Raw genomic sequence first — 25,686 nt, 5'->3', positions numbered from 1 at the left:
TGAAGCGACTTTCTGAGCATAAAAAGAACTATGGCTGCTGCTAAACTCTCAGTTTCCCATTCCCAGGCAAAATGTCTTTTGTGGTCCCTAATAAATCAGAACAACTTAGGAAAGAATCCTGGGAAATGTAGTTCTAGCATAGCTACGCTAACACATTTCTAGATCCAGCACAGGGGAGGAGGCAGGGACTGACTTCAAGAAAGACTCCAAAGAAGGATAATTGAAACTTCCTTTTGCACTAAAAACATTTGCATGCTGTTAATTTAAATGGAGTAAGCAGATGTATTTACATTTTAAACAGAGTCTCCCAGAATTGTAACAATCTAATTATTCAACTTTATTTAAATGCATAGCAATCTGAGCTCCACGTTGAAATGACATTTTTGATCCAACAATTATTTGGACATATATAGTAGCAGTGGTAGGCTTGTGCCTTTTCTCATAAGTCCTGCTTTCAACTAAATTTATGAATCAGTTAAAAAAAAAGAACAAAAACCTGTCAGTACGTGAACGTGTAAAATAAACATGTTATTATTGTTAATAACCATGTTGTTAATTGTGTTATTATTGACCATATTAATATATGAGCCTGTAAAACCTCCTGCTGAGTTTTCCATCATTGCTGAAACACATCATTAACATGTTCTCTAACAGCCAAGTTATTACATATTCAGAGATCTTGATAGCTGAATAAGAGTCCTTCTTTAGAAATATGTATGGATTGAAGATTTTACAAACTTGGCACAAAGGAAATTTTCTCAACTCTCTCATTATTCAAAAAATAATTAAATTAAAATCGACTAAATAGATTACAAAGACACAAGTGACAAAAATTATAATCTTGCAGTGAAGATAAATTGGAGACATTGATGGAATGTGTTTTCATTATTACTGGCATTTGTAATCTAGACACCTTAAACTTCAATGTATTCAATTCAATACATAAGTCACTATATAATAAAATTATATTTAAAAATCTAGTGTTAAAATGGTTCAAATATATACATATAGTCAGTATGAAGGTCTTCGATGTTTACCCAGCAATTTTTTATATATTCTTTATCTTTGGACAATGTTCTTGATGCCTAAAATATTTGTTAAACTGACTTCAATGGAGCAAAGTAATACAGATCATTTGGCAATGATTTCATATATGTGAGTAAACAAAGATACATTATAAAGTGCATGTAACTCCAGCATCTTCGGCATGTGAACAGGCTCTCACACCCCAGACTTGAATTTTACACTCTTCAATTGATGATTCTCTCCCAAAACAAAACATTTCATTCAGCCATATTGGACCAGTACCTGCAAAAATCAGATACAACTGCAGTAGTAAGTGTAGTTAGTGTTTATGTTTGAGTGAAACAAAGGCATGTGTTGTTCATTATCTACTGTGTTTCCCCGAAAAGAAGACCCCGTCTTATATTAATTTTTGCTTCAAAAGATGCATTAGGGCTTATGTTCAGGGGATGTCATCCTAAAAAAAAATCATGCTAGGGCTTATTTTCTGGTTAGGTCTTATTTTTGCGGGAACACGGTATATACAAGTCCTGTGATCCCCATTATGATTCCAAAATTAATCCCCTGCCCCAGAAAACTTTACATTCTGTCAATGTGTAAAATACTAAAATACAAAGTATAAGAGCTATAACAAAAGTACATACACAGTTCTACAAAATCATAGATTAAAGAATGATTGCTTTGTTCTAAGCATTTAACAAATTGGTTTTATTTTTTTTTAAATAAGGAAAGAAATAACCTTTAATAATAATGGATATATACGATGACTTGATGATCTAAACGTATCTGTATGAGGTATATCTGAATGTAAGATATCTTGGAGTTCTTGCTTCCAGTATATTTCAGTTTACATGTCCCTGGTTTACCAAATGTATTATCTATTTTTAATTAAACTTAGACTAATACAACCAGCAAAGTGCTTACAGACTGTCCTATAAGAAGACCATGGATTATTAATCGCAAGTACACACAAACAACAAGAAAATAGCAGAACTAATGCTAGCTATTCTTTACTTATCCTTTGTCTGAACTCTTCCTCAGATGCATTAGAAGGAAAAACAAAGTCTAGCCTATCTGCAGTAGGCTACCTAGCTGATATTTATCTAAATAAACAAACTTAACTGCCACGTTTAAGATAAGAACATTATTTTATCAATAAAGAAGAAAACAATGGCTTTTTTTTTTTAAAGGAATTCATGGCTAGTAAAGGTTATTTAAAAAATGAATGCTGGAAATACTTTTCAGATATTCTCTAAAGATTTTCTAAGTATATCACATATAAAAGTTATTTCTTTTACACTTAAAACATTTAGAAACAGAACTTTTGGAAACTTCTAAATGAATAATTTCATAGGGTTTTGTTACATATATAATATTGCAAAAAACTCATCCTATTGAGTTTTCAAGAATATTTCAAGAAATTGATGATTTAGCAGCTAAATTTTAACAAATACTTTTGCAAAACTGGTGGAGGGTAAATAAATATGTTAATACTGTAAACATAATCAGTGAATCATATTTTTCATTTAGCTCAATAAAATGTTAAAAGATTCTCAGTCACAAGAACTATATAAAACATATTTGGAAATAAATTCAACTTAGAAACAGAACTCTGTGTAGCTATAAAACAGTGTTAAATGAAGACTTGTTTTTCAAAGAGGCACATATAATGTCACATATAATGACATTTCAAATGATTTTTCAAATATTCTGTGAACTCAATAAGTTAACAATATGTACATGATTAATAATATATACATTTGAACAGTAGTATGTGCACATAATATATGAAAAAACTAGCAGACATTGGGAATTTTGTAATCACAATGTGGATAACATTTGACCAAACCTTAAAGAAATGGATAGAGGTTTCCATGTATAAAAAAAGAAGTCACTCCATATAGTGGGGGAAGTATGAAAATGCTTGAGGTATTAGAATAGTTAACAGTCTCCGGGCATATGAAACAAAAAGGATACTAATGATGGAAGGACACATTAGTAAGGTTGGTTAGAAAGCTGGGACCATACTATAAATTTTTAAAAATTTTATGTTGTGAGTTACCAAAAGAAATGATATTTTCAGAACTAAATTTTAGAAGTGTGTGTCTGGCAGAAATATGGAAGAAGAATCCATAAGCCAGAAGAACAGTTACTAAGATGTCTATATAGATGTTTTCTGTGATGATTCATGTTTTTATTTACTTTTAGAAATAGACAGGAAGTTTTGATTTGCACATATAAAATAAATTGGTGCAATCACTTAATTTTTGAATAATTTGTGGCTTCACTAGAATGATCCAAATACGAGACAAAATTATATTCTGGTTTACATTATGAAGGTAATTAGGAATATTGCATTTTTCATTTAATATGATAATAATTAAATCATTAGGATTCAAACAATATTTCTGTTACAAAAGCAAAGGCTTTCTTGGACTGATTAAGTGTAAGAGTAGGAACAGTAACCTGGAGAGCACCAGTGTTTTTTGAAGTGTCTATAAGAGCGGTGAATTTTTTTCGACTTGAAATTTTAAGGCAGATAAAAAAAAAAAAATAAAGGGAATATGATCTCAAAACCAGAAATCTTTCCAAGAACACTTTTTGGTTCCCAAACTGTTCTTACCAGGTATATAGCATGGTCCCATTTGTGTTTGTGAGTGTTTATATGTGTAAGCATGTTTGTATATGTGCTTCTTTTTAAATACTGTATATAAGGTCTACACCAAATGTTTGGAAGTCCAAAAGGGCTACTACTAAAAAATATAGGCAAATAATAACAATTGCACAAAGAGTAAAACTACTCTCACGTTAACATGAAAGGGAGTCAAAATATTGGGGCATTTATAAATTGTATTTACTACATTTATGGAGACTTACAAAGTGTATAAATCTATACAAGTAAAACTTTTTCTGAATTCTGTGACTCTGTCATAATTGGGAACACGAGAATGCTATGGCTCCATGACTTCTGTACCCAGGGTACTGTGATGCTTTCACTCTACATTTTGTACATCTAGTCACTGGAGTTAGATGTTAGCAGTGCAGACTTTTTACAACCCAGGATAAAATAATTAAGAGCTGGACCTCCCAATGGTCACTATACCAGCAAGGTTATCCCCATAGAGGCAGCACAAGACAGATGTTACTTAGTCAGTTAATGTGCTGACATGTGGGCACAAGTTTTTAGAAACCACAGTAAAGGAATTCATGGATGTTAGAATACCAAAGCTGTCGAAATAATAATGAACATTTAAGCCCACACTTTGAAGAATTTACAATGTGGCGGGAAACATTCAAAGTACTTTTGATCTGTTATCTCATTGAATCCTCAAATAAACTTAAAACATTAAGTGCTTTTATAGTGCCATTGTACTGTTGAGGAAAGTAAAAATCAGAGAGAATAAGTAACTGTCCAAGGTCACATAGCTAATGAATGAAGGAGTATTCCCACCTTGTGTCTGTCTAGAGCCAGAGCCTTTAAATCAATGATTTACTGCAATCTTCTGCATTATTAGATTCGGTTGTTCAACAAATCTGTTTTGAGTCCCTGCATGAGTGAACAAAATCAAAATCCATTCTCTCTAGGACTGGCCTCCTAGTGAGGACTTCTGTTTTACGTGCATGGAACAGCTGAGGTTGCACATGTAATAAGTGGCAGAACTGATACTTGCATCTCGAACACCTAGTTCTTATTCCGGTGTTTTTTTCCACCAAGAATATATTTGTAACTCTGCTCTTTAGCTAACTGGAAAAGATTCAGACACAGTGAGCAGGTTTTCAGACACAGGGAACACACTAGGTCTTTTTACAAATGATTTTTAAAAGTTACTCTTCTAATCATTTTGTAAAATAATGCAAATTATCTCCATTTCATGAGTAAATAAACTGAGGTTCAGGAAGGATGAATGGCTTTCTCAAAATAACAGAGAGAGTCGAGCAAAACAACAGAACATAATCTCCTTTAGAACTTGGTCATATTTATTGTCTACATCGAAGCCCAAATAGAGTTATAAAAATATTTTTTGAAGATTTGTTGTTTTACTTGTATATTAATATATTTAAAACTATTGAGCCTAAGGGAAAATTTTAATATGCATTTCCCATATCCTTCCAAGTTGTTTTCTGCATTAAAAATTAATGCAAAGGTACATAAAATTAAAATTTTATCTTCATGCAAACCTCAAAGATGGAAAAACAAAATTTGTTTTTATTTCTTAGGTAACGTTATTCAAGGATTTTTTTGCTGTGGCTGTCATTGTCAGTTTTTGCCTTTGAACTATCCTTTCTACTTAGTGGAAACCTGTGCAAAATTGATGTGTATATTTTAGATATGTTTTTATACTGTAATCTATCATCTATCTATTTATCTACTTAACCATCTGTATATCTACAATTTCCTTTACAATTTCAGGGTTGTGGGAGGACAAACTGACCGACTTGCTGTTTCCAAAAGCAGACAATGATCAACGTGTTGTTCATTACTTCTGAAATTTTATGGGCTTGAGAGTATGCTTGACAGATGATACAATTTCCTCATAATCTCTTTTTTAAAAATACAGATGTTGTTATTTCTTTAAGAGATTTGCGTTTCTTGTATTCTGATATTCAGTAACCCACCACTTTCATGAAAATAAAAGTGAAGTTAATCAGATTTCATACATTAGCCAGATATGTATTAAAATGATGGGGTTTGAGATTAGCTGCTGAGTAGATATGTGGGGAAGCAAAAAATCACAAATGGTTAAAAATCTCTGGAATAATCTTTATTAAATACAGTTATGGCTGGCTGATATGAATTTGTATCACTTAAAATGTCTAATTGGGAAATACTTTTGTCAACAGCTTCTCCTTCAAGAAAAACATTATTATTTTATTTCATTTTTTTGTTGTTGTTGTTCAAAGTTGAAAATGGAGTGGGAATTGGAATACAGAATGCGTAAACAGACCATAGTTCTGGATTCTAGTTTTGTGGTTCTAAAGAAGCCACTTATTTCCCATTTTATCATCTATGCAGAATAAAAGAATGTGGCTAAAATACCTCTAAGATTTAATTTACCTTTAAACTTCTATGATTTTAAAATGCTCACACATATAAAAACTCACAAACAAATGGGACCATGCTATCTATACCTAGTAAGAGCAATTTGGGAACCAAACAGTGTTCTTGGAAAGATTTCTTATTTTGAGATCACATCCCCTTAATCTTTTTCTTTTTTATCTGCCTTAAAATTTCAAGTTGAAAAGACTCACCACTGTTAAAAACATTTCAAAAACACTGGTGCTCTCCAGGTTACTATTACTACTCTTACAATCAATCAGTCCAAGAAAACCTTTGCTTTTGTAATAGAAATGTTGTTTGAATCCTAATGATTTAATAGTTATTATTATATTAAATGAAAAAGCAAGCTCATTAGACATCCAGTTCTTAAGGATAAAGAACTTAGGACATTCTGTCTAGTGAAAAGAGACAGGCTAAGACAATGAATCTAGACCTCCCCCCACCAACCACAACAATAGCTTTGTAAATTTGGGCAAGTTTTGTGACAGATGACAGCTTTACTTACTTTCTCTGAAAAACTGGGGCTATAATACATGTTTTTCACAGGCATTGTGTGCACTAAATAAAATCATGTAGTAAGCTCTTGACAAACAATATTATTTCATACTTAGCATTGTCTTTGTTGCCATAAGTAACCAAATAAATATGTTAAGAACTCTATAGACTCTGTATCAGGTTCTGTAATGTCCAACATGTAAATATTTACATTGTAAAATGTGCAGGGATCAGTATGTATTTGACTTCTGACCCATTGATATATTTTATTTATTTTTGAGATTATTTTTACTCCCATTCACTAAAGCAGAGGTGCAGTTATATTTTTTGATCTCCTTCAGTTTATTCTTATATTTTTTAAAATTCCATTTAGAAAACTGATTATGGAATGTGAGAGGGATAATGAATCAATGATGACATTCGTGTTTAGAATTTTCTTTTGTTTTCTGCTTTCAAGTGTGAATCAGCACAAACTTCTATAAACTGAGATGACATAGAGGCTTCAGGTCCAGCTCTCACTTCCTGCATCAGCATACAGGTTCAGATATGCCCGGCTCAAATTCCCAGAGTACCACCATTTCCTGATAAAGCTCATCCAAGTTTGCTACAGGGAGACAACTGGGACAAGAGACTGGAAAGTCTGCATAGGGAGAGAAGCGACTCACTGCCCCTTTCCCGCTCCTGCAATGTCAAGCACCAGATACCTCTCAGTGCTTCCTTAATTTAACCTTTTTCTCAGGAAAAAGAAAGAACATTCCATTTTATGCGAAAGGTTCATCCAAACGGAAGAACCTATTATTTAAAGGAGCATGCTTTAAGCTTTAGTCTTATAAATCTTTTTTTTTTTTTTTTTCAAGCTGCAAGGATTATCTCTGGTAAACCAGGATTGCTATTTTAAAACCAGAAAAAATAAGGGGAGGGGAGAGGACTGTGCCTAGAAAATTGTATTCTTTCTTTAATGCGGGAATTATACAATGGGAACAAATTCAAATTTTTCCTTCTTGTTTCAATTCTACTAATAATGTATAAAGTAGTATTGATTTGATTCTTCTTACTTTCCTAAGAAATGACAAATAATTAAAATTCTAACGCATTTCTTTCTCATCCTATTTCCTCCACTCATATTTCTAAGTTTCCTTTCCTGTCTCTATTCTGCATTCCAAATGGCTTGCTTTGTTTACCCCTGAGTGAAACGGTAAATTTAATGTGGAGGAGTGGGAAAATCAGGAGTTCAAACAGCTTTCCATAAAGAGGTCGTTTGCCATGTCTAATCCAAAATCAGCTTACAATGTAAGCCTGTTTCTTAAAATACAATGTACAATGAAGCAGATCATGAAACTTATTTCTCAGATTCTTTTTCTTCAGAACAAGTAACCTCAGTTCTATTCTTTCTCTCTGCTCATCTTGCTTTGCTATTTTAAAATTCTCATAATTCCATCAATTGTGTGGTACTGAACTCTACATAGAGAGCTGAGATGAGAACCGATCTGCTTTGGGTACAGTGGGGAGATCATCCGAGTTCCTACACAGTGCATGTCCGTCACAACTCTCTCTGTGCAGTGGAAAATCCCGTTCAACTTTAAGAGCCTTGGAACATCACTGCTGTCACTGTACAATACTGATCTGATTCTTCTACCTTTCAAAGAGGATGGAAAATACACTTGCAATTATATCGTTGGTGATGATCTCTGCCACTCTTGAGCGATGCTGTGAGGAAGGCTTTGTACTGGGCATATTTTGTATGACAACTCACTTAAGATTCAGAATAAATCTGCTGGGTTGGTATTATGATGATGATGATGATTATTATTATTATTATATTAAAAAAATGAAATTCTGAGACATAAGTACCAGATCTAAAGTCTCAACTCATATCTCCTTAGTTATCAAGCACTTAGTCTTTCCAATTCACTTCAGCAGGCACTTGAAAATGTGAAAGGAAAAACAAAATTCTGACATGCCTTGTTGTTTTGTTATAATTAATCTCTAATATAATGTATAGAATCACCAATTACCATAAATACAGAGCCTCACTAAAAACGAACATTCATCTTAGAGAAGTAGTCAGTTAGCTGAAGAAAACTGGAGAAAATCGCCTCCGTATAGCCAAAAAAAATAACCACATGAGACTAAACTCTATTGTTTCATTACTTATTTAAACAGAAAACATTTTCTTGCCAGTATTTTAAAATACTTATTTTCTTCCTTTTTACCAGTGCTTTAGACCAGAAATGTCTAGGGATATGAGCAGGAATGAATAAAAGCTGTGGGGCAAAGAGTGTTTTACTTATAAAACTAGGCCTTAAAGTTAATGCAATCTTAAAACAATAGTCTCCAACCGTGGCTTTTACCATCTGTGTTTGGGAACTTCAATGGAAAAGCAGCTTAGAAGTCTGTGATAAGGCTTCATGTACACAGAAGAAACCAAACGGGGGTACAATATCTTGTTCTCTTTCCTACCACAAGTTGTATTTTGCCGAACGTTATCAGTTTCCCCTGAATTCAGGTACATATGTTAGAGCTGTTGCTCTGAACTGGTTTTCTCTTTGTAATAGATTAAAGGTTTTACTTCAAGATATAAGAAATTAATAAACTGTACTATCAGGCTTGTTTCTTAAAGATAGAAAACTAAATGCAGAGCCGTCAACTCTTTGAATGATGTCAGCTATGAAATCACTCATCTTGATAAAAGGTATTTTAGTGTACTTTCCTCATTTTGGATTGAGCTAGTCAGCTAGTCCCCATTGATTAAATTATCTAGACAACTGGCAAACTGTATTTCATTTTGGCAACAAAAGCACATTCTAAGAATTCAGATCATCACATGCTATTTATAGAACAAGACTTTTTAGCCACCTACCAAGTGACCAAAGGTGCTGTGGATGAGAGTTATATGCCTTCTATTAAAACTGTAGCTGTCCATCTCATAGACGCTGTCATTTGAAATGTTTTATACAGTCATGTATTTAAAAATAGCCATTCATGCTATGGATCTTAGTTACCATAGAAATGGATTCTCTCCCCATACATATTGTGGAAACTCAGATTGGCAGCTTAAACTTGCTAAATGATTAACTGATTCATTCGATTCTCTAGTAGCCAAGAGTTGGGGATTTTTTCTTCCCCCTTCTCTGGAACACCACCAACAAAAAATCTAGTTTATTGATATTTATCACCTTTTCACTTTAGGAGGTAAATTTTACAGGTGCTAAAATGATTGTAGTCTCACACTTTTCAATCTGGGCGAAAAGTTCTGAAAGTGTAATCGAGATAGAATATTTGGAAATTTCAAAGAGCTATTTGGTTGTGGCCAATTATGGATATTTTCTATTTACTTTGTTTCTTCTATTTAAACCTTTAGGACACAAATTAAAAGCTAATGGCCAGAGGCTTAACCTGGGTACAGAAACTCGCAACATCACTACTCTTCAGTCTTGTCATGGCTGTTCATGAAATTGTATTATCTTTCTGGTCTCTAAAGACTTTAGAACCTGGCCTCTCATTTAAATTTGTCTCTTAAATCTGACATAGCGGATTCATTTAGGTTAAGGAATAAAGGATGGAATTGTGACCTATTTTTATATTCAGGTGTTTATCACAATGCGTGGCACATAGTTTTTACTCAATAAATTGTATAATAACATTAGTTAACAATATCTCTTATGAATTTAAGAAGTCAATCTTATCTTGTTCTAGTCTTTTGATATGATTTGACACATTCCCCTATTTTATCACTATAGATAAAATACCATTATCAGATAATCTCATATTTATACTTTTGCATACAATTTTCTCTTGCCCATATCTCTCTGGAATAATAATTATGAAATCAAGAAGGCTAAATCTTTTTTGTCTGTTTGTTTGGTAACATCAACTTCAGAGAAACCAATTATTTATCAGATTTGGACAGTAGGATAAATAAGTAGGAAATACTGACTTTAAAATGCATATATATATATATATATATGGCATATATATATATATATATGGCTATTTTTTTTCTAATCTCTTTGCCATTCAGAATTGAAACAGTTGCATATGTTTAATTATACATAAAACCTATTTTAAGGTGCCAATTTAGACCAAAAAAAAAATGAGATAGTAGAAATGTCATGGGTACACATTCAAATATTTTGTCCCCTGCAAATTTTCTTCCTAGTTATTTTAATACATTCATAGAACAGGTTACTGAGCCATCCAGTAATCAATGTTTTATCAACCTCAAACAGCAAGGAAAGTAACCTTTCCTTTTCCTTATTTCCATCATGTTCCTTAAAGGAGGAGAAGTAAAAAACAGTAGGTACAGAAACCCATGTAATTGCTTCTTTCCCTTTCAAGGCTTTTCGCTGTCCCTCAGAATGCAGGTGGTCCATCATGTACCAAGGATAGACCTCATTCCCGAAGGACATGACTAGGAAGTAAATATAAATAACCTGGCACTCTCCTCTCCAGTTCCACTGAGAAGAGAATATGAGTGAGCACCCGGAGTTGCTCACAGGCCCACAAGACCAAGCGATATAAACTGAGCTTCCCAGGATGTCATGCTTTGTCAGTAACTCACTGGTCCTGCTTTACCACTCTACTTTCCTCTGTGTTAGTACTCTCCAACTAGCCAATTGAATATAAATGAAATTTAAACATTAAAAGTTGTCTAAGAGCATATGTCACTTGTTTTTAATATCCCTTTCTTTTCATTTCTACTTTATAGGAACGGCAATTGAAAAAAAACAAAACTCCTACATAGAATTTTTCTTTCCATCCTATATGATCCCGTCTCTACTTGATTCTACCTATTAGAGAATGCCTATGCTTCATTAAAATAAAATGAAATAAAAAGTAAATAAATAACATCTTAAAACATTACCTTGTCCAAAATTAGCTCCATTATGCACATTTCGAACACCTGGGAATCCCAAACTCCTACAAATGACCAGTCCACCACGCAATTCCCAGTGGTCATCACAAACTGTACCCCACTGGCCATCATGGAAAATCTCCACTCTCCCCTCGTGAGGGCCACTACCACCAACAAGTCGAACTGTCTTAGATGGAGCTGTAACAAAAACAAGCAGGGGTTAATTGTGGTGTGTGTGTGTGTGTGTGTGTGTGTGTGTGTGTGTGTGTGTGTGTGTAGTTTCATGATGTTTTTTAAAAAAGATTTTGGCACATTTTTTTTCAGGAAGTTCAACTATTGTAATAAATTTTAAACTTTCTAGCACCACCTATTGGCAAAGAGTTTAATTGCAAACATTGCATTAGTCAAAGCTGAAGAGTAAAACCTCTGTTTTAACATTTATATAAATTACATACATGAGAACACTTCAGGGATTATATTCCAATGTTTAAAATCCAACATTTACGAGTTCTTTCAATGTTATATAGATTTTTTATAATATTTAGAAAATTTTATAACAAAATGATTCATTATTTTCTTGACACATTGACACACAAACTAGAACTCATGATCCAGTGAGTTTCAATGACATCAGAGGTGGAGAAGACATTTTATAATATCATGAACTAAAAAATAGATGACCAAACATCCTATCTTTCAGCAGGAGATGCAAGATAACTATAGTGACAACATTTATTTAGAAATAGCAAGGATGCTCCTTATTATACAGTCCCTGGATTTTTGTCCCCAAATATCTTTCCTTTTTTGAATGAGATAAAAAGCAGACAATTTTTGGAAGGAAAGAGAGAACAAGTAATCTGATGTCTTCAGGGTGCTAATCCCATCATGAGGACCCTATCCTCACAACTTCTTCTAAACTTACTTATCTCCTAAAGATCCCACCTCCAAATATTATCACATTGGGGTTTTGGGCTTCAACATATAAATCTGGTGTGGGGAAGGAGGAATAGACAAACACAAGTCAATTTATAGCACGATGCATTAGAATCACACATTGCTGCCCCATACCCAGAATTTTTGATTCACTAGGTCTTGAGTTTGTGCCTTTAACGAGTTCCCAAGTGATGCTTGTGCTGTTGTTCCAGGGACAATACTTTGAAGATTACTAACCTAGAAGATCATATTGAATATTTAAAAGAACAGGCATGTTAATCAGAAATCTCTGCTAATGCTTTTATACAATCCTTTAGCCTCATTTGTTGTAAAAAAAGAAAAAAATTGGCAGCAGATTTCTTCCAAATCTCCTACCCTTGTGTAATCTTAAAGTGGAATAAGCCCCGCCATTGAATTTTTTAGGGCTAAATATGTTTGAGCGTGCCTATACCTATTTGTCAATTAAATATTTTCCAATTATAAATCAATTACTGACACGTGACCACACTTTGTTGTTTCTTGACCATTTCTGAACTAATATAGGGGAAGAGGCCAACAGGGTCGGTCGGCCTTTTTGATGATTGAGAAAAGTCCATTCTGTCATTTTGAACAGCCTCAATCACAGCATTTTCTCTATAAGTCTGCAGGTCAGAATTTTCTCTGAATTTAGCCAGCACGTTATATGGATATAAACAATGCCTAGGATTTCTTTGGTATCAAGCTAACATATTGAGTCAGACAGATTTTTCTCCACTGGGGGATATTTGCCTCGTGCCTAACGATTTCAGAAGAGAGTAATTTTTATGTATTTTTTTTTAATGGGTAGTTGTCTCAATTGTCCTCTTAACTTTATTAATGTAAACTGTTTCCAGATTCAAATAAGATAAACACAGATAAACATTGACTATATGTTCACTGAATGACTCTTTGTATTAGTTATTACTTTGTAATTGGAGATGATAATGTATGTTAAGGACCACAGGATTCCCTATGGAGCCAAGGGATAAGATTATATTTAGACATCTACAACAGCTGAACCAACTGGAATCAGCTCAGGACTTTCTCTCCAAGTTTTGTCCAATGGGCTCTCTGTAAATTGCTTCATTCTTTTCTTTTGTTGAAAGCTGGATATTTCTTTTTCCCGGTCCACTTGATAAAACACGTCTGTTAATAACTCCTGAGTTATATTTTGCAGTCTCTTTCTCAGTGACAGTTCTAAAATACCCAATGAAGACCTTCTATGGCTTGGTTTGGGCTAGATGCCCACCATCTGTGGACTTACCTGCTTGGGTCAATGACAGGGTCACTTGCATTAACATGGTATTTGTGGCGTAGGAGTCCAGAGGCAGTTTCTTGTTCAAGGGGACTTTTGAGCAAAGACAGTAAATCCACCCCATAAAAGACATTTTAATAATCTTCGTGTATTTATTCAGTATTAATTATACTATTAATATATGGTTAGCCCTGTGTTCTTTTTCATATCTGTGGCAGTAGAGTATAACTGAAATTAAAATTACAGGAGTTAATCTGGATTTCAGTTCTGCCTCTGACACTGTTTATGAGACCTTATTAAAACATTTAACCTCTCTATGACCAAATTTTTAACTGTTAAAAAGAAAAAGAAAATTATATTTGCTCTTAGTTAAACGCATCTTAACACAACTTCTCTGTGAGAGGCATTTTCCTGGGAATAATTTGAATAAAATGCATGTCCTGCCTTCAAGGTTCATGTATTTTTGAGGTCATTATGAAAGTTGGCAGAAATAGTGCATTCTTCAAAATGGTGTACAAATAAAAGGTTTCTTTTTTTTTAAAGTTTTAGAAATTTTGAGGTTTTTATTTTGTGATGAAAGTATTGGAATGAATATATTATCTGTGATATTAATCACCTTATTCATTCAAATATATGTATTTTATAAATATATATATAATATATATAAATATATAAATGGAATTAGTGTGCGTGTGTGTGTGTGTGTGTGTGTGTGTGTGTGTGTATCCAAACATCTTATCTTTTAGCAGGAGAAACAAGATAGCTATAGTGATATTTATTTAGAAATAACAAGGATGTTCCTTATTATATGGCCCTCGGATATATATATGTATAAAATCTATATCTATTACTAATTCCATATTGAATGCTATCCTCCTCAAAGAGGAGCTCTTAACAAAATATGATTTTAGATGTGAGTTTATTTGACCTTTGTTATTTCTAAATATGATTATCTACTATTTTGAAGAAATTTTCTCCACCAGTGATAAGTAAAATATGACTCACAGGTCAATTCCAGCCTACTGTCTGTTATGGAAATAAAGTTATTGTAATGCAGCCACACCCATTTGTTTGCATATTGTCTAGGTACCCCTTTCAAGCTAAAACAGCAGAGTTGAATAGTTGTGGCAGAACACCTTCTGGCATGCAAACCAAAAATATTTACTATTGGGCCCTTTACAGAAAAAGCTTGCCAACCCCCGTTGTAGTTGAAAAAACTATAGACTAGAATAATAGAGGATTTCACTAGGGATACTCCTACCAAATGATCCCTGAAATAAATAAGATTATAATTTATCTCTGTTTTTCTCCAGTCTAACCCTTTGAGAACCACTCGGCCTCTGCACTCCTGCTCTTTTTATTTCAGTAATATTATTACTCACATTGCCCAAATAAGCCTTACTATTCTTTATTTTTTGAGCTTTGGCCCTGTCTGGAATATTCCCTTAAGTCCCCACTTCCCCCAACACCTTCCCTTCCCACACACACATACCTTCCATTTTCCACCCTCAGTCCGTGGGTTTTGGATAGGTTTTTGTCTTCCAACACCCATAGCATTACTAACCTATCAAAGCACTGTCAACTATTTTATTTTCTCTACTAGACTGAGATCCTTACAGTTATCTTTTCAGCACCTGAAAAAGTGTAGATTTTCACTTAGTAGTCAATTGATAAAGAGTTATGGGTTGAATGAATGAATGAATGAATGGTGAGCTTTTCTTGATATGCAAATTGCACTACCTAAGTGATTTAAATGGGTAAATGCTTAAAATATCAAACAGTAGAAGAAATATAATTCAGTATTTCATATGTCTCTAGAGGAAATGTAGTTTCTGCATGTAGAAGCAATAAGGGAAATCGTGAAGGAAAAGATCAATTTGACTGAGATAAACGTGAATTTTATTACGGAAAAAAACTACATGGCTGTCTACTGAGTATCCCCTAAGGCAGGAGGGTCTGGTGGGAAGGTCTGATCAGAAGCCTTACATATTCCAAAACCTGATTTTGTAGGTTTGGAAGATTTATCTCTTAGTGGCAGACTAATGTTTAACAGAATCTTGTGACTAAATGTCAATTCAATTTACGAGGAGAAATGTAATTGCCTCAGAAACTAGAATATTTGTATCTGCTTGACAAGGCCATTTTCTCCCCATGGGTAATCTTCATAGGAAGTCAAATCACAATAAGTGAATTATTCATTTAATTAATTTATTAATTTACAATGAGCTATAGCAGGGAGATTTTGCCTCTGGGACTGGCCAACAAGCTCTTTGGTTAACACATTTTTCTTTATATAATGTTAATACATTCAATCAAGTTACGTGATTTGACATATCTCTGCTCTGATTCATTGTAATTTAACTTTCTAAAGGCAATCTTATTATTCTTACTTCCTAGTTGTAGAGGGAAGAGTGTAGTACTGATAATTTTTATATGTTTTTTAAAGTCTGTATGTAAAATAAAACCATCATATAAAATATTTATTATACTAATTGCTCATTCATATTTATATGACCATAGATACCAAAATAAAAATATGTAATAGAGCAGATATTTTACAAAAGGTTTTGTAATTTAATCTAAGGAAACAGCACCAAATATAATAAAAGTTAACAAGTTCAAATATAATAAAAGTTAACAAGTTATTTTTGCTTTGTTTATTGCAGACATAGTTTTAAAAGAGGAAGTAAAACAGAAATATTAAATATCTCAGAATAAAGAGAGTTAAACTGTAGTATATACATTAGATGATAATTTTAGAAGCATTAAGCATAACTATCACAAGGATCATATACAAATGGGGGAAAAGAATGATAACATGCTATCAAGTGACTTTATTAAAATTAAAAATTGTATTTCAATTATGTAAACTAAATTGACATATAAAAAGACTAGAAGAAAGTATCTAAGCATATTAACAGTAATTCTGCACACAGGACAGAAATTGAATATGTAATATTTTTCTAATTTTATATAATTATATTATTTTAAAAACTAAGATTAATTTACTAAAATAAGTAGTCACTGGATATTCACTAATACCTTTACTGTTGTAATGTGTCTATGACTCAAGGCTGAAATTCATAAAATTAAGGAGAAAGGACAAGCACAGAATGAGAGATCGTTCCATTTATGCAAAATAACACAAAAAAATATCATCTATTGTTTATGTATGCATGCATATATATGAAGTAAATGTACAAAAACATGAATGGAGAAGCATATAAATTCCAAGATAATGATCTACCCTAGAAAAGCAAGTGAGGCAGGCATAAATAGAGCTTCAACTGCGTTAGTTAAAATCATATATATTAAAAAACAAATACCTATAGTTAATACGGTAAAATGTCAACATCTCTAAAATCCAGGTGGTGTGTACATGACTATTTATTAGCTATATGTTATAAATGTTTTTCCTTCTTTCCTTCATATTTGAAATATATTTTATCCAAAGAAGTCAACACATTCACAGACATGTTGATGCAGCCATACATGAGTCCTAAGTAGATTACAAAAGTGCCGCATATACATCTTTCCTTAAAAGTAGGGAAAAGGATATTATGAATTTGCTAAACTCTTTAGACAGGCAACATTCTAATTTGAGAAGACAAGTCAGCAAATATATGAACTCTGAGGGCTTTTTAGCCTATGTCTATCACTGTTGCTTCAATAAGGAACTGAGGTTAAATATTACTTTTAAGGAATATAATTTCACTTCAATTATCATATTGTTTACCATATGGTCATTTTTTGGTATCACTTATTGGAATTAGTATTTAGGATTAAATATATTACAATGGTAATTATTATATTTGAGTTCCAAATGTAACAAAGAAATTAAAAAAAAAAAAATCTAGTTGCAGGTTGACCTGGAAGTCCTTCAATATGTTAAATTCTTTTTTAAAGGGAATTTATTTTGTTATTTAAGATAATTATCTTAATGAGGTATTTAGCTATGAAAGCTGTGACACAGACATCAGATATTTGGAGAAATACAGAAGGTGCCAAACAAATGTATACACTTTTTAAGAAAGGAAAAAAACTATTAAAATTGTAATACTCTATGCATACCGATAACAAAATATGAATACAAGTCACATTTGACTTCTGCAATTACAAGAGGCACTCAAAGTGGTTACCATCAGCATCCAGACACTTCTGATTACGGTGAACTACTGTTTGAGCAATGTTGACCAAAGTGTCCACTTGTATCACAGTGCATGCCGTTTCACTTTCTTCCCACCAGTGTAGCCAGTTTTTTACAATATACCACATCTTCTAAGATCCCCCATAGGTAGAAGTCAAGGGGTGTTAAGTCAGGCGAACATGGGGGAAACTCATCCGCACCTCTTTGTCTTATCCATTGTCCTGGCAAATTCTCATAGAGGTAAGCACTCATGTCTCGGTGGTCTTGTGCTTCTTAAATGACACCCGTGCTTCTGCCATTTTCTTTGACTGTCCTGCCTGTCGCATGGCGACGCTAGCATTCATTTGATTAACGCCATCTTTTGAGTGACCGTCATACTACACATTGCTACCGTAGTTCAATTCAACTTTGAAAAGTAATACAAAGATAACATCTCTTAAATTATGTATACAGTTTTTTGGCATCCCTGGTAGTTTAAATTTCTCTGAAAAAATAATGTAAAATACTTTCAATCTGTTACTCTGGAAGTCAAGAGAGAAAAGTATTATGAAAATCACGAGATAAAATAAGAGGAGAAAATAAAGGGAGGGGATTTCGGTGGAGAGGGAATATGCAAAAGTATTTTGATGGCAGGGGAGAGACTGAGGAAACTGGCCAGTGAAGAAAATTTGGTGTCTAAGATACCATAGCTGGGGAATTTGAAGACAATGAAGTCTAAGGTTTAACTTCACGTTGTAAATGCTTGTGTTTATATTTTCCTCTTAGGCTTAAATTGTCAGTAAAATTCTCTTAGATCCCCAGGTGGAGCTAGGGTACTTCCTCAAATGAAGGGAGAGATGGGTGCCCATTGTTGGAGAGAGTGTGTGGAGAGAAAGTAGCACCCACGATGCCTACGTATATTGGTTTCCTAAGGCTATTGTAACAAATGATCACAGTTGTATGGCTTCAAACAACAGAAATTTATTCTCTCACAGTTCTGGAGGCCAGAAGTTGGAAATCAAAATGTTGGCAGGGCGATGCTCCCTTTGAAGTCTCAGAAGAAATCTTTTCTTGACTTTTCCTAGCTTCCAGTGGCTTCTCGGCTTGTAGTTGTATCACTCCAATTTCTGCCTCTGTCTTCACATAGTCTTCACTGTGTCTCTGTATGTCCTACTCTTATAAAAATGTCAGTCATTAGATATAGAGCCCCCCTGAACACAGTATGACCGCACCTTAGTTTAATTACACCTGTAAAGACCCTACTTCCAAATAAGGTCACATTCTGAGGTTTTAGGTGGACATGGATTTTTAGAAATACTATTAAACCCACTATCACAGAGGTAGCAGGGATGAGGAGACACAAAGGAATAAGATTTTTCTATATTTTCATCAAACTATTTTAAACAGGAATCACTGGAATTACCTTCGAACAAGAGACTGGTGCTCAAAAAATTTTATTTCAATATTAAAGAACAAACTGACCCCCAATATTTGAGGACTGCAGAACAGTTGGGTGGTAGATATTTTGGTTATATTAGAAATCAGTTAGCAAAGTCAACCATGATTATACTGAACACCCATAGTTCAACTGCTGAAGAAATAAAATAAAGATGGAAAATTTGTTGCTTCAAATTAATTGTACTAAACTCAGAAGTTACTGAGTAAATCTCACTTAATTATGAGTAAGAGTAAATTACTTCAATGTATGAAAGTTAAAAATAGTAGAAGGCTATATTTCCAGTATTTTGAATAGAATCAGTTTTTGAATTGAACCATCAGACAGGACTTTAAAATTTTGCTTTAAAAAGAGGTTAATATTTAAGATGAAAGAAAAACTTGATGTTTTAAAGAATACCCCTCTAGTTGTACAGATCTCCACAGGGATTTGATGGTTAAGAATAAGTTTATGTGAGAAAAACAAACAAAACTGAAAAGTTGAACGAGACAAGACAAACATAATATGGTTGTTAGTTTAAGTTCTCTTAGGAGTGTCATGAGCTATTAGTATAACAATGCCACTTCTACCACTGGATTTTCAAATTGCCAATAAAATTAAAATGCTTGCATTTTGAAAAGCATATTATCTTCTTCAAGGGAAAGTATTCATATATTGGGATATCTGTGATAATTGTAGAGCAATCTTATTATTTAATATTTCATTTCTAAGTGAGTCTTAGTTTCTAGAGTTACTTAGGAAAACATTTAAAAATCTATAAAGGGAAATTTTATTTACATATTTGTAGGGTGTTTAAAATTTTGCTCTTCACCTAAAACCCTAGCTTTAATCTCCATTAAGATATTAATAAGATAATTAAGTCACCCATTAAGATATTAAGCAAAGCTAATTTAGAAAACACATCATAAAATAGCAAAAATTACATTATCACTTTTTCTCATTTCTGAAAATGTAGGCCTGAGCCCAATCTCATAAAAGTTCTCATGTCCCTCTTTATACGCTGTTGAGGTATTAAAAAGTGATCTAACCTCTTTCAGCCTTCATTTAAGCATTTATAAAATAAACATAATACCTACTTCCTCGGATTGAGGTTTCAAATATCACAATATGTGAAAATAAATGTATTTTAAACTATAAAGTACTATATAAATGGTAGTGATAGAATTATTAATTATACTTTATTCTGAAAGTTATTCTAGAAATCTGTGAAATCATAGACTATACGGGATTTGAGCTGTGGATGTTGTAGAAAAAAGTCCCAAATTTGGCCCACTAAAATTTAATTTATCCAGTTATTGGCAGAGCTGACAACTCAGTACAGGTTTTCTGACGTTTTATGAAGAGAAAATAATTTTCCCAAATAACTGAGTGTTTGTACCTTGAATTGGATTGGGAAATAAATTGAAAGACAATATACATTCTCCTTGGCACTGTGTGCTATATTTTGTTTATGCTCATAGCTGCTCAGAACTCTGCAAGCTGTTATCAAACTGACTTATTGGAACTGGTAGAAAACAATAACGTGTCTGGTCTTCATTACCTCTGCACTCACCAGAGGAAGCCATAATTTGTGTCTAACAGCTGTGCCCATAGGTATTTGAAGACAGATCACTTGATGCCTCAAAAATCCAGCAAAGAAGTTGTTTTCCTGCTCCAGGAAACATTGCCTCCATTTACTGACTTAGCTTAATTCTTCACTATTTTCATGTAATCAAAGTAAATAGAGTTAGAAATGAGAAAGAAAACATGGATGGCCTATTTTATTTGAGTAATAACTAAAAAACAAAAAACAAAAAACGGGGGGGGGGGGACCTGTAAAATATGGTATATCTCAACATGTGGGTTATTAGTGAGGTTGATGTACTAACTAAATGCTTTATTTCCAAAGGGAGGGTCCCAGCACTTATTCACCAGAGAAGGAGCAGGATCTGTATCAGGAAACACGATGCTTCTCTAGACTAGAAATCTGGAGACCAGGGTCCCACTCCTGGTGTGCTACCAACTTCCTGTATGACTTTTAAGTGCTATTTTGCCTGTTTTCACTTCGATTTCTTAATTTGTTATGACATTTTTTTTTTGTAATTCCCTCAAAGGCTTTTTGTGAGACTTACTTAGTTCATAAAAGTACTTTGAAGAGGTTTGAGAGCGAAAGTCAGGTTAAGGTGCACCTAAGTGATAGAATTTAAAATTAGATACACCCAGATTCAAACTGAGACCCACCAGATATATACTAGGAGCTGTGTGATTCTCCACTGTCTAAATCCTCATGGGAAAAACAGTTGTGATAGTTTCCTTGTGAAGCCTAGGTGAAGGAGGCATACAAAGTGCTTTGCAGAGTACCTGGCACCGAGGGGTCACTTTATATATTGCAGGTATTATTGTTATTAATTTTTTTAAAATTCAGATTTCTGGATTTTGGGCATGGGTGATGGCAGCACAAAAGTATCATATTAAAGCAGAGTGTCTCAACTACTTTGTACTTCAGAATCCCAACGAGAGATTTTGGAAATCACATATATCTGACCACAACCAAACCTTTGAAATCAGAATTTATGTATGCTATTTCCAACTATCCATATATGGAAAAAGCCTTAAAGGTCATTAGATGCTCTCCACAGCCTTAGAACAGCTGCTAAACAATACAAACGTAGTGTGGGTACTTAGGTCTAACTTTCACATCGTGGAAGAATCGACCTAATACATTGCTGTCTAATAGCAATTAGCAAGAGTATTACTAAATATGATTAGACAACACAGTGAGGTTAACAGTTTTCAGAGCCTTTTTTTAGGGCCCTTTAGCCTGACCTCTGAGATTCGGAAGGGGGAGCCTGTCTAACCCATCACTTGGTATTTATCTCAGCTGGTAGGGCAATGAGTGTGCCCCACTCTTTACACACTACAGCTGTTAGTCAAGGGAACAATCAGGCTCCAAGCAGAGACAAGTTTTTTTTGAAGGAAAGAAGATGGCATTCTTTCTCAGACATGGCTAGCTATGGAGATAATGAAGCATAGCAAGAGCCTACTTGAAAATGAATAGAACATATATAAAGACAGACAGAGACAGAGACTGAATCCAAATGACTTAATTTGAGCTCCTGGATCCTGCCATGCCTGAAGCATACACTATCTGTTAGAATTCTTAACTATGTGAATCAATAGAGTCTGTTTCTTGATCAAGCTAATTACTGTTACTTTTTACTTTAAAAAATTCTTACAAATACATAGATTTGACTATTTGACAAAAAAACACAAACATTCAAAGTGATTTCCCAGGTTCTTCTGTCATCACTCTCATCATCACTGGTTACTGTCTACTTAAACTGCATTATCCTGGCAATTTTTATTATTTCATGAAACACCATAAAATGTAAAAGAACATCACTGAAATGTGAAAACACAACATTGGCAAGAAACAAATAAAACCAAATTTGTTCTCATAACTATAGAAACATCAGTGTCTCAAATGTATTTATGATACAATTTAGGCTCTGCTAGAACTGTTTCAGTTCTTGCCTTGTATTACAAATATTCAGACATGAGACTGCCCACAGACACTGAGATCAATTCTCGATATCTTCTTGTTATTGCACTCTCTAAATTCATGTTTTGAAGTCCTAACCCCTAGTATGACTATATTTAGATATAGCGCCTCTATGGAGATAATTAAGGTTAAATGAGGTCATAGGGTAAGGTCCCGATCCCATAGGACTGTCATCCTAACACCATCTTGATCTTGAAATTCCAGCCTCTGGAATTGTGAGAAAATAAGTTTCTGTTGTTTAATCTACCAAGTCTGTGTTCTTCTGTTTTGACAACTACAGCAGACTAATATACTTCCCTTTTTCTTTTTTCACTTTGTTTTGTGTTTTTGATTATTTTCAAATGAAATGAGATGTAGACCACCTCAGTGGGTTTAAACTTGAAATTAAAAGTTTCTTCTTTAAATTATAAATGAAAACTAAGCAACCATACCTGCTATGCTGTGACTTGAACACATTGAAAACCTCTCTTTAACAAAAATAATCACTTTGCCACTGAAATACCTACTTTAAAGGCTTAGAAGATTCTTATTTAAAAAATACTTATTAAGGAACCACTAGCTATCGCAATACACTAACAAAAATTATTCATTTGACTCCTCTCTCTGGTCAATATCTTACATGTTCTTTTGGTATAGTAACAGTGTTTCTAGGTTCAGGTGATATAGTAGGTAAAGTAACAGGACTGAATGAGAAAATCCAGGAAAGAGTTTGGGGTGGAAAATGTTTTGGAATAGAACAGATTGTCATTTTATAGAGGATAAATGAATTATGCTGTAAGCCATGTGGAGTTTTTTTAAAAGTACTGCGCACAGAAACTGGATATTTTTATTCAGTTAAGAGAATTTACCTTTCAGCATTTCTAGGAAATGGAAATTCAGAATTACACAAAATACCATTTGGAAGAAGGGTATTTTTCATTTTGCTATAGAATTCACATTCAGATTCCTTTACGTAGTTACTTGTAATGAGCATCGGAAAGGTTGCTTGGATTAGGTATTTTACTCTGCAGTGGATCAAGCCAGATGTGAGTAAGAATTCAGGGGAAGCAGGAAGTGGGAATAACGGTAGCACCTTAGGAAAAGGCCAAGAGTCTATAGGTTAAGCCACAGTGGGAGATATTTCTCGGTCACTTGATGTGTACACAAGTAACTGTGCCTTTCTAGGGAAATTGGTCTTTAGATTCACATTGTATGGCAGTCATTTCCAGAGAAGCCTGATTGAGCGGGGCAAGTGATAGGTGTGAACCTATACTCGGATTGTGCTTTAATTGGAACAAAATGAACAAATCTTATTTAATATACTGCAGAGTAGGAAGCAGGACCGCTTTCTCTGAAAAAGGGCAGGAGAGCCCTTGGGTCCTCTGAGGTTGCGGAGGAACGGGAAGTGGAGTGCTGGGCCTCTGCACTCCAGCTGCATTCTAGCATGTAACTGGATGAATTTCAAATTTTGCTGTTTGCAGAAGACCTAGCTGGAGCTGTACTGATTGATTGATTGATTGATTTTTTTTTTTCTTTCTAAGTGGCTTTGGTGAGACTCAGCTGGGATAAGTACTACACAGGACAAGTGCTAATCTCTGGATCCATTACTGATTTAAATCTCTATTTCAATTTGTAAGACATATTAGTTATACATGCTGTTAAAGAACACATCTATTGTGTTAATGGAACACTATGTGTTTTTAGCAACAATTTGTGGACTCATATAAAGCTTTAAACATTATGTAACTGTCAAGAATGAGCAGCACTTCATGTAAGTTATCTGGAGCCATTACTGCTCAAGTGCACTCCACTCTGCTAAATCATAACTGGTGTTACCGAAAAAAGTATCATGAGGAGTGAAAACAGAGACATGATAAAAGAAGAGGGACATCAATGCAGTCAATTTATATTGAAAAATGTTAAATAGAGACAGTTACTGAAATAAAGGTAGAATAGTACAGGTGGCTTCTTGCCTGCACATAAATAATTCTCATTATTGATAATGGAAGCTTTGTGAGTAGTCCAGGGAGACTGTTTCTGAGTAATATACTTGGGAGAGAGACTGGAAGCAGTGTCTGGAGAAGTATGTGAACTTGGAAACATAAACAAATAAAGAGAATGTTTTTGGGGGGAGTTTGAACTAATGGAAGTCATACTGTAAGAATGTTTATCTCCTTAGGGTGTTCAAATTATTAGACCCATTCTAGAAAACCAAATTGCTCAAATCTTTCTCTCTTCCTTCTCTCTCTCCATACTACATATTTGGAGTATTTATATATAAAAATATATAAAACCAGTGTGGGAGTGTTGAATGGAGTCACAGTTACAAACAGGGACTTTGGATATTGATACACTTGGCTTTAACTTTCTGCTCTTCCACTTATAAGCAGTAAGCTTCAGTTTCTAATCTAGAAAATGGGAGTAATAATCACACCTCAAAGGCTCTTGTGAGGATTAAATGAGATGATGCATCAAAAGCCCCTGGTGAACAGTAAATATGCTCTAAATGTTCATTATTATAATTATGTAGTGATTAGAGGAGAAGGCTTTACTTTGGCCAACCGAATGCTTTGGGAAAGACCAGAGTTCATTTATGATTGAGCTGAGTCTTCAGTAGAAATCAAATGAAAGACAAATTGATTGTTCACGTCAGCGTATGAGTTTTGAAATAAGATTCTATAAATTCACATGCTAGGTATAGTCTGATGGAAAGCACAGTAAAAATGCTAACAAACCACAAAATAGTAATTGGCATTTTTAGGACAGAGCCTCACACAGTGTTCAATTGTATAGTAGGAATTCTTTTGCTTGACTGAATCACTTACCCTTCCAAATTAAGGTAAGAATACAGCAGACAAACCATTGTAACCAGCGTTAGAGCTTAGTTTAGACATGCCTTCGTTACATTACACATGATTAAATTTGGTATAACGTGTGCATTTGAAT

General features: G+C 33.8%; 1 protein-coding gene across 1 annotated transcript in view; it reads right to left on the bottom strand.

Annotated features, from left to right (window-relative positions):
• Positions 1-217: 217 nt before the first annotated feature.
• MSR1 (macrophage scavenger receptor 1) overlaps positions 218-25,686 on the bottom strand; it is a 73,013-nt gene continuing 47,544 nt past the window's right edge. The window contains exons 9-10 of the mRNA XM_019738014.3: positions 11,442-11,630; positions 218-1,308 (exon numbers count right to left, since the gene is read on the bottom strand). Of these exons, the coding sequence (XP_019593573.2) occupies positions 1,175-1,308; positions 11,442-11,630 (323 nt within the window). The 3' untranslated portion in view covers positions 218-1,174. The remainder of the gene's footprint in view (positions 1,309-11,441; positions 11,631-25,686) is intronic.

The sequence above is a fragment of the Rhinolophus sinicus genome, chromosome 16 (assembly GCF_057876585.1).
Source record: "Rhinolophus sinicus isolate RSI-liver-muscle chromosome 16, RSI-T2T, whole genome shotgun sequence".
In the NCBI taxonomy this organism is placed as follows: Eukaryota; Metazoa; Chordata; class Mammalia; order Chiroptera; family Rhinolophidae; genus Rhinolophus; species Rhinolophus sinicus.
The sequence above is the reverse complement of the archived record's forward strand: the minus strand, read 5'-3'. Positions and strand labels throughout refer to the sequence as shown.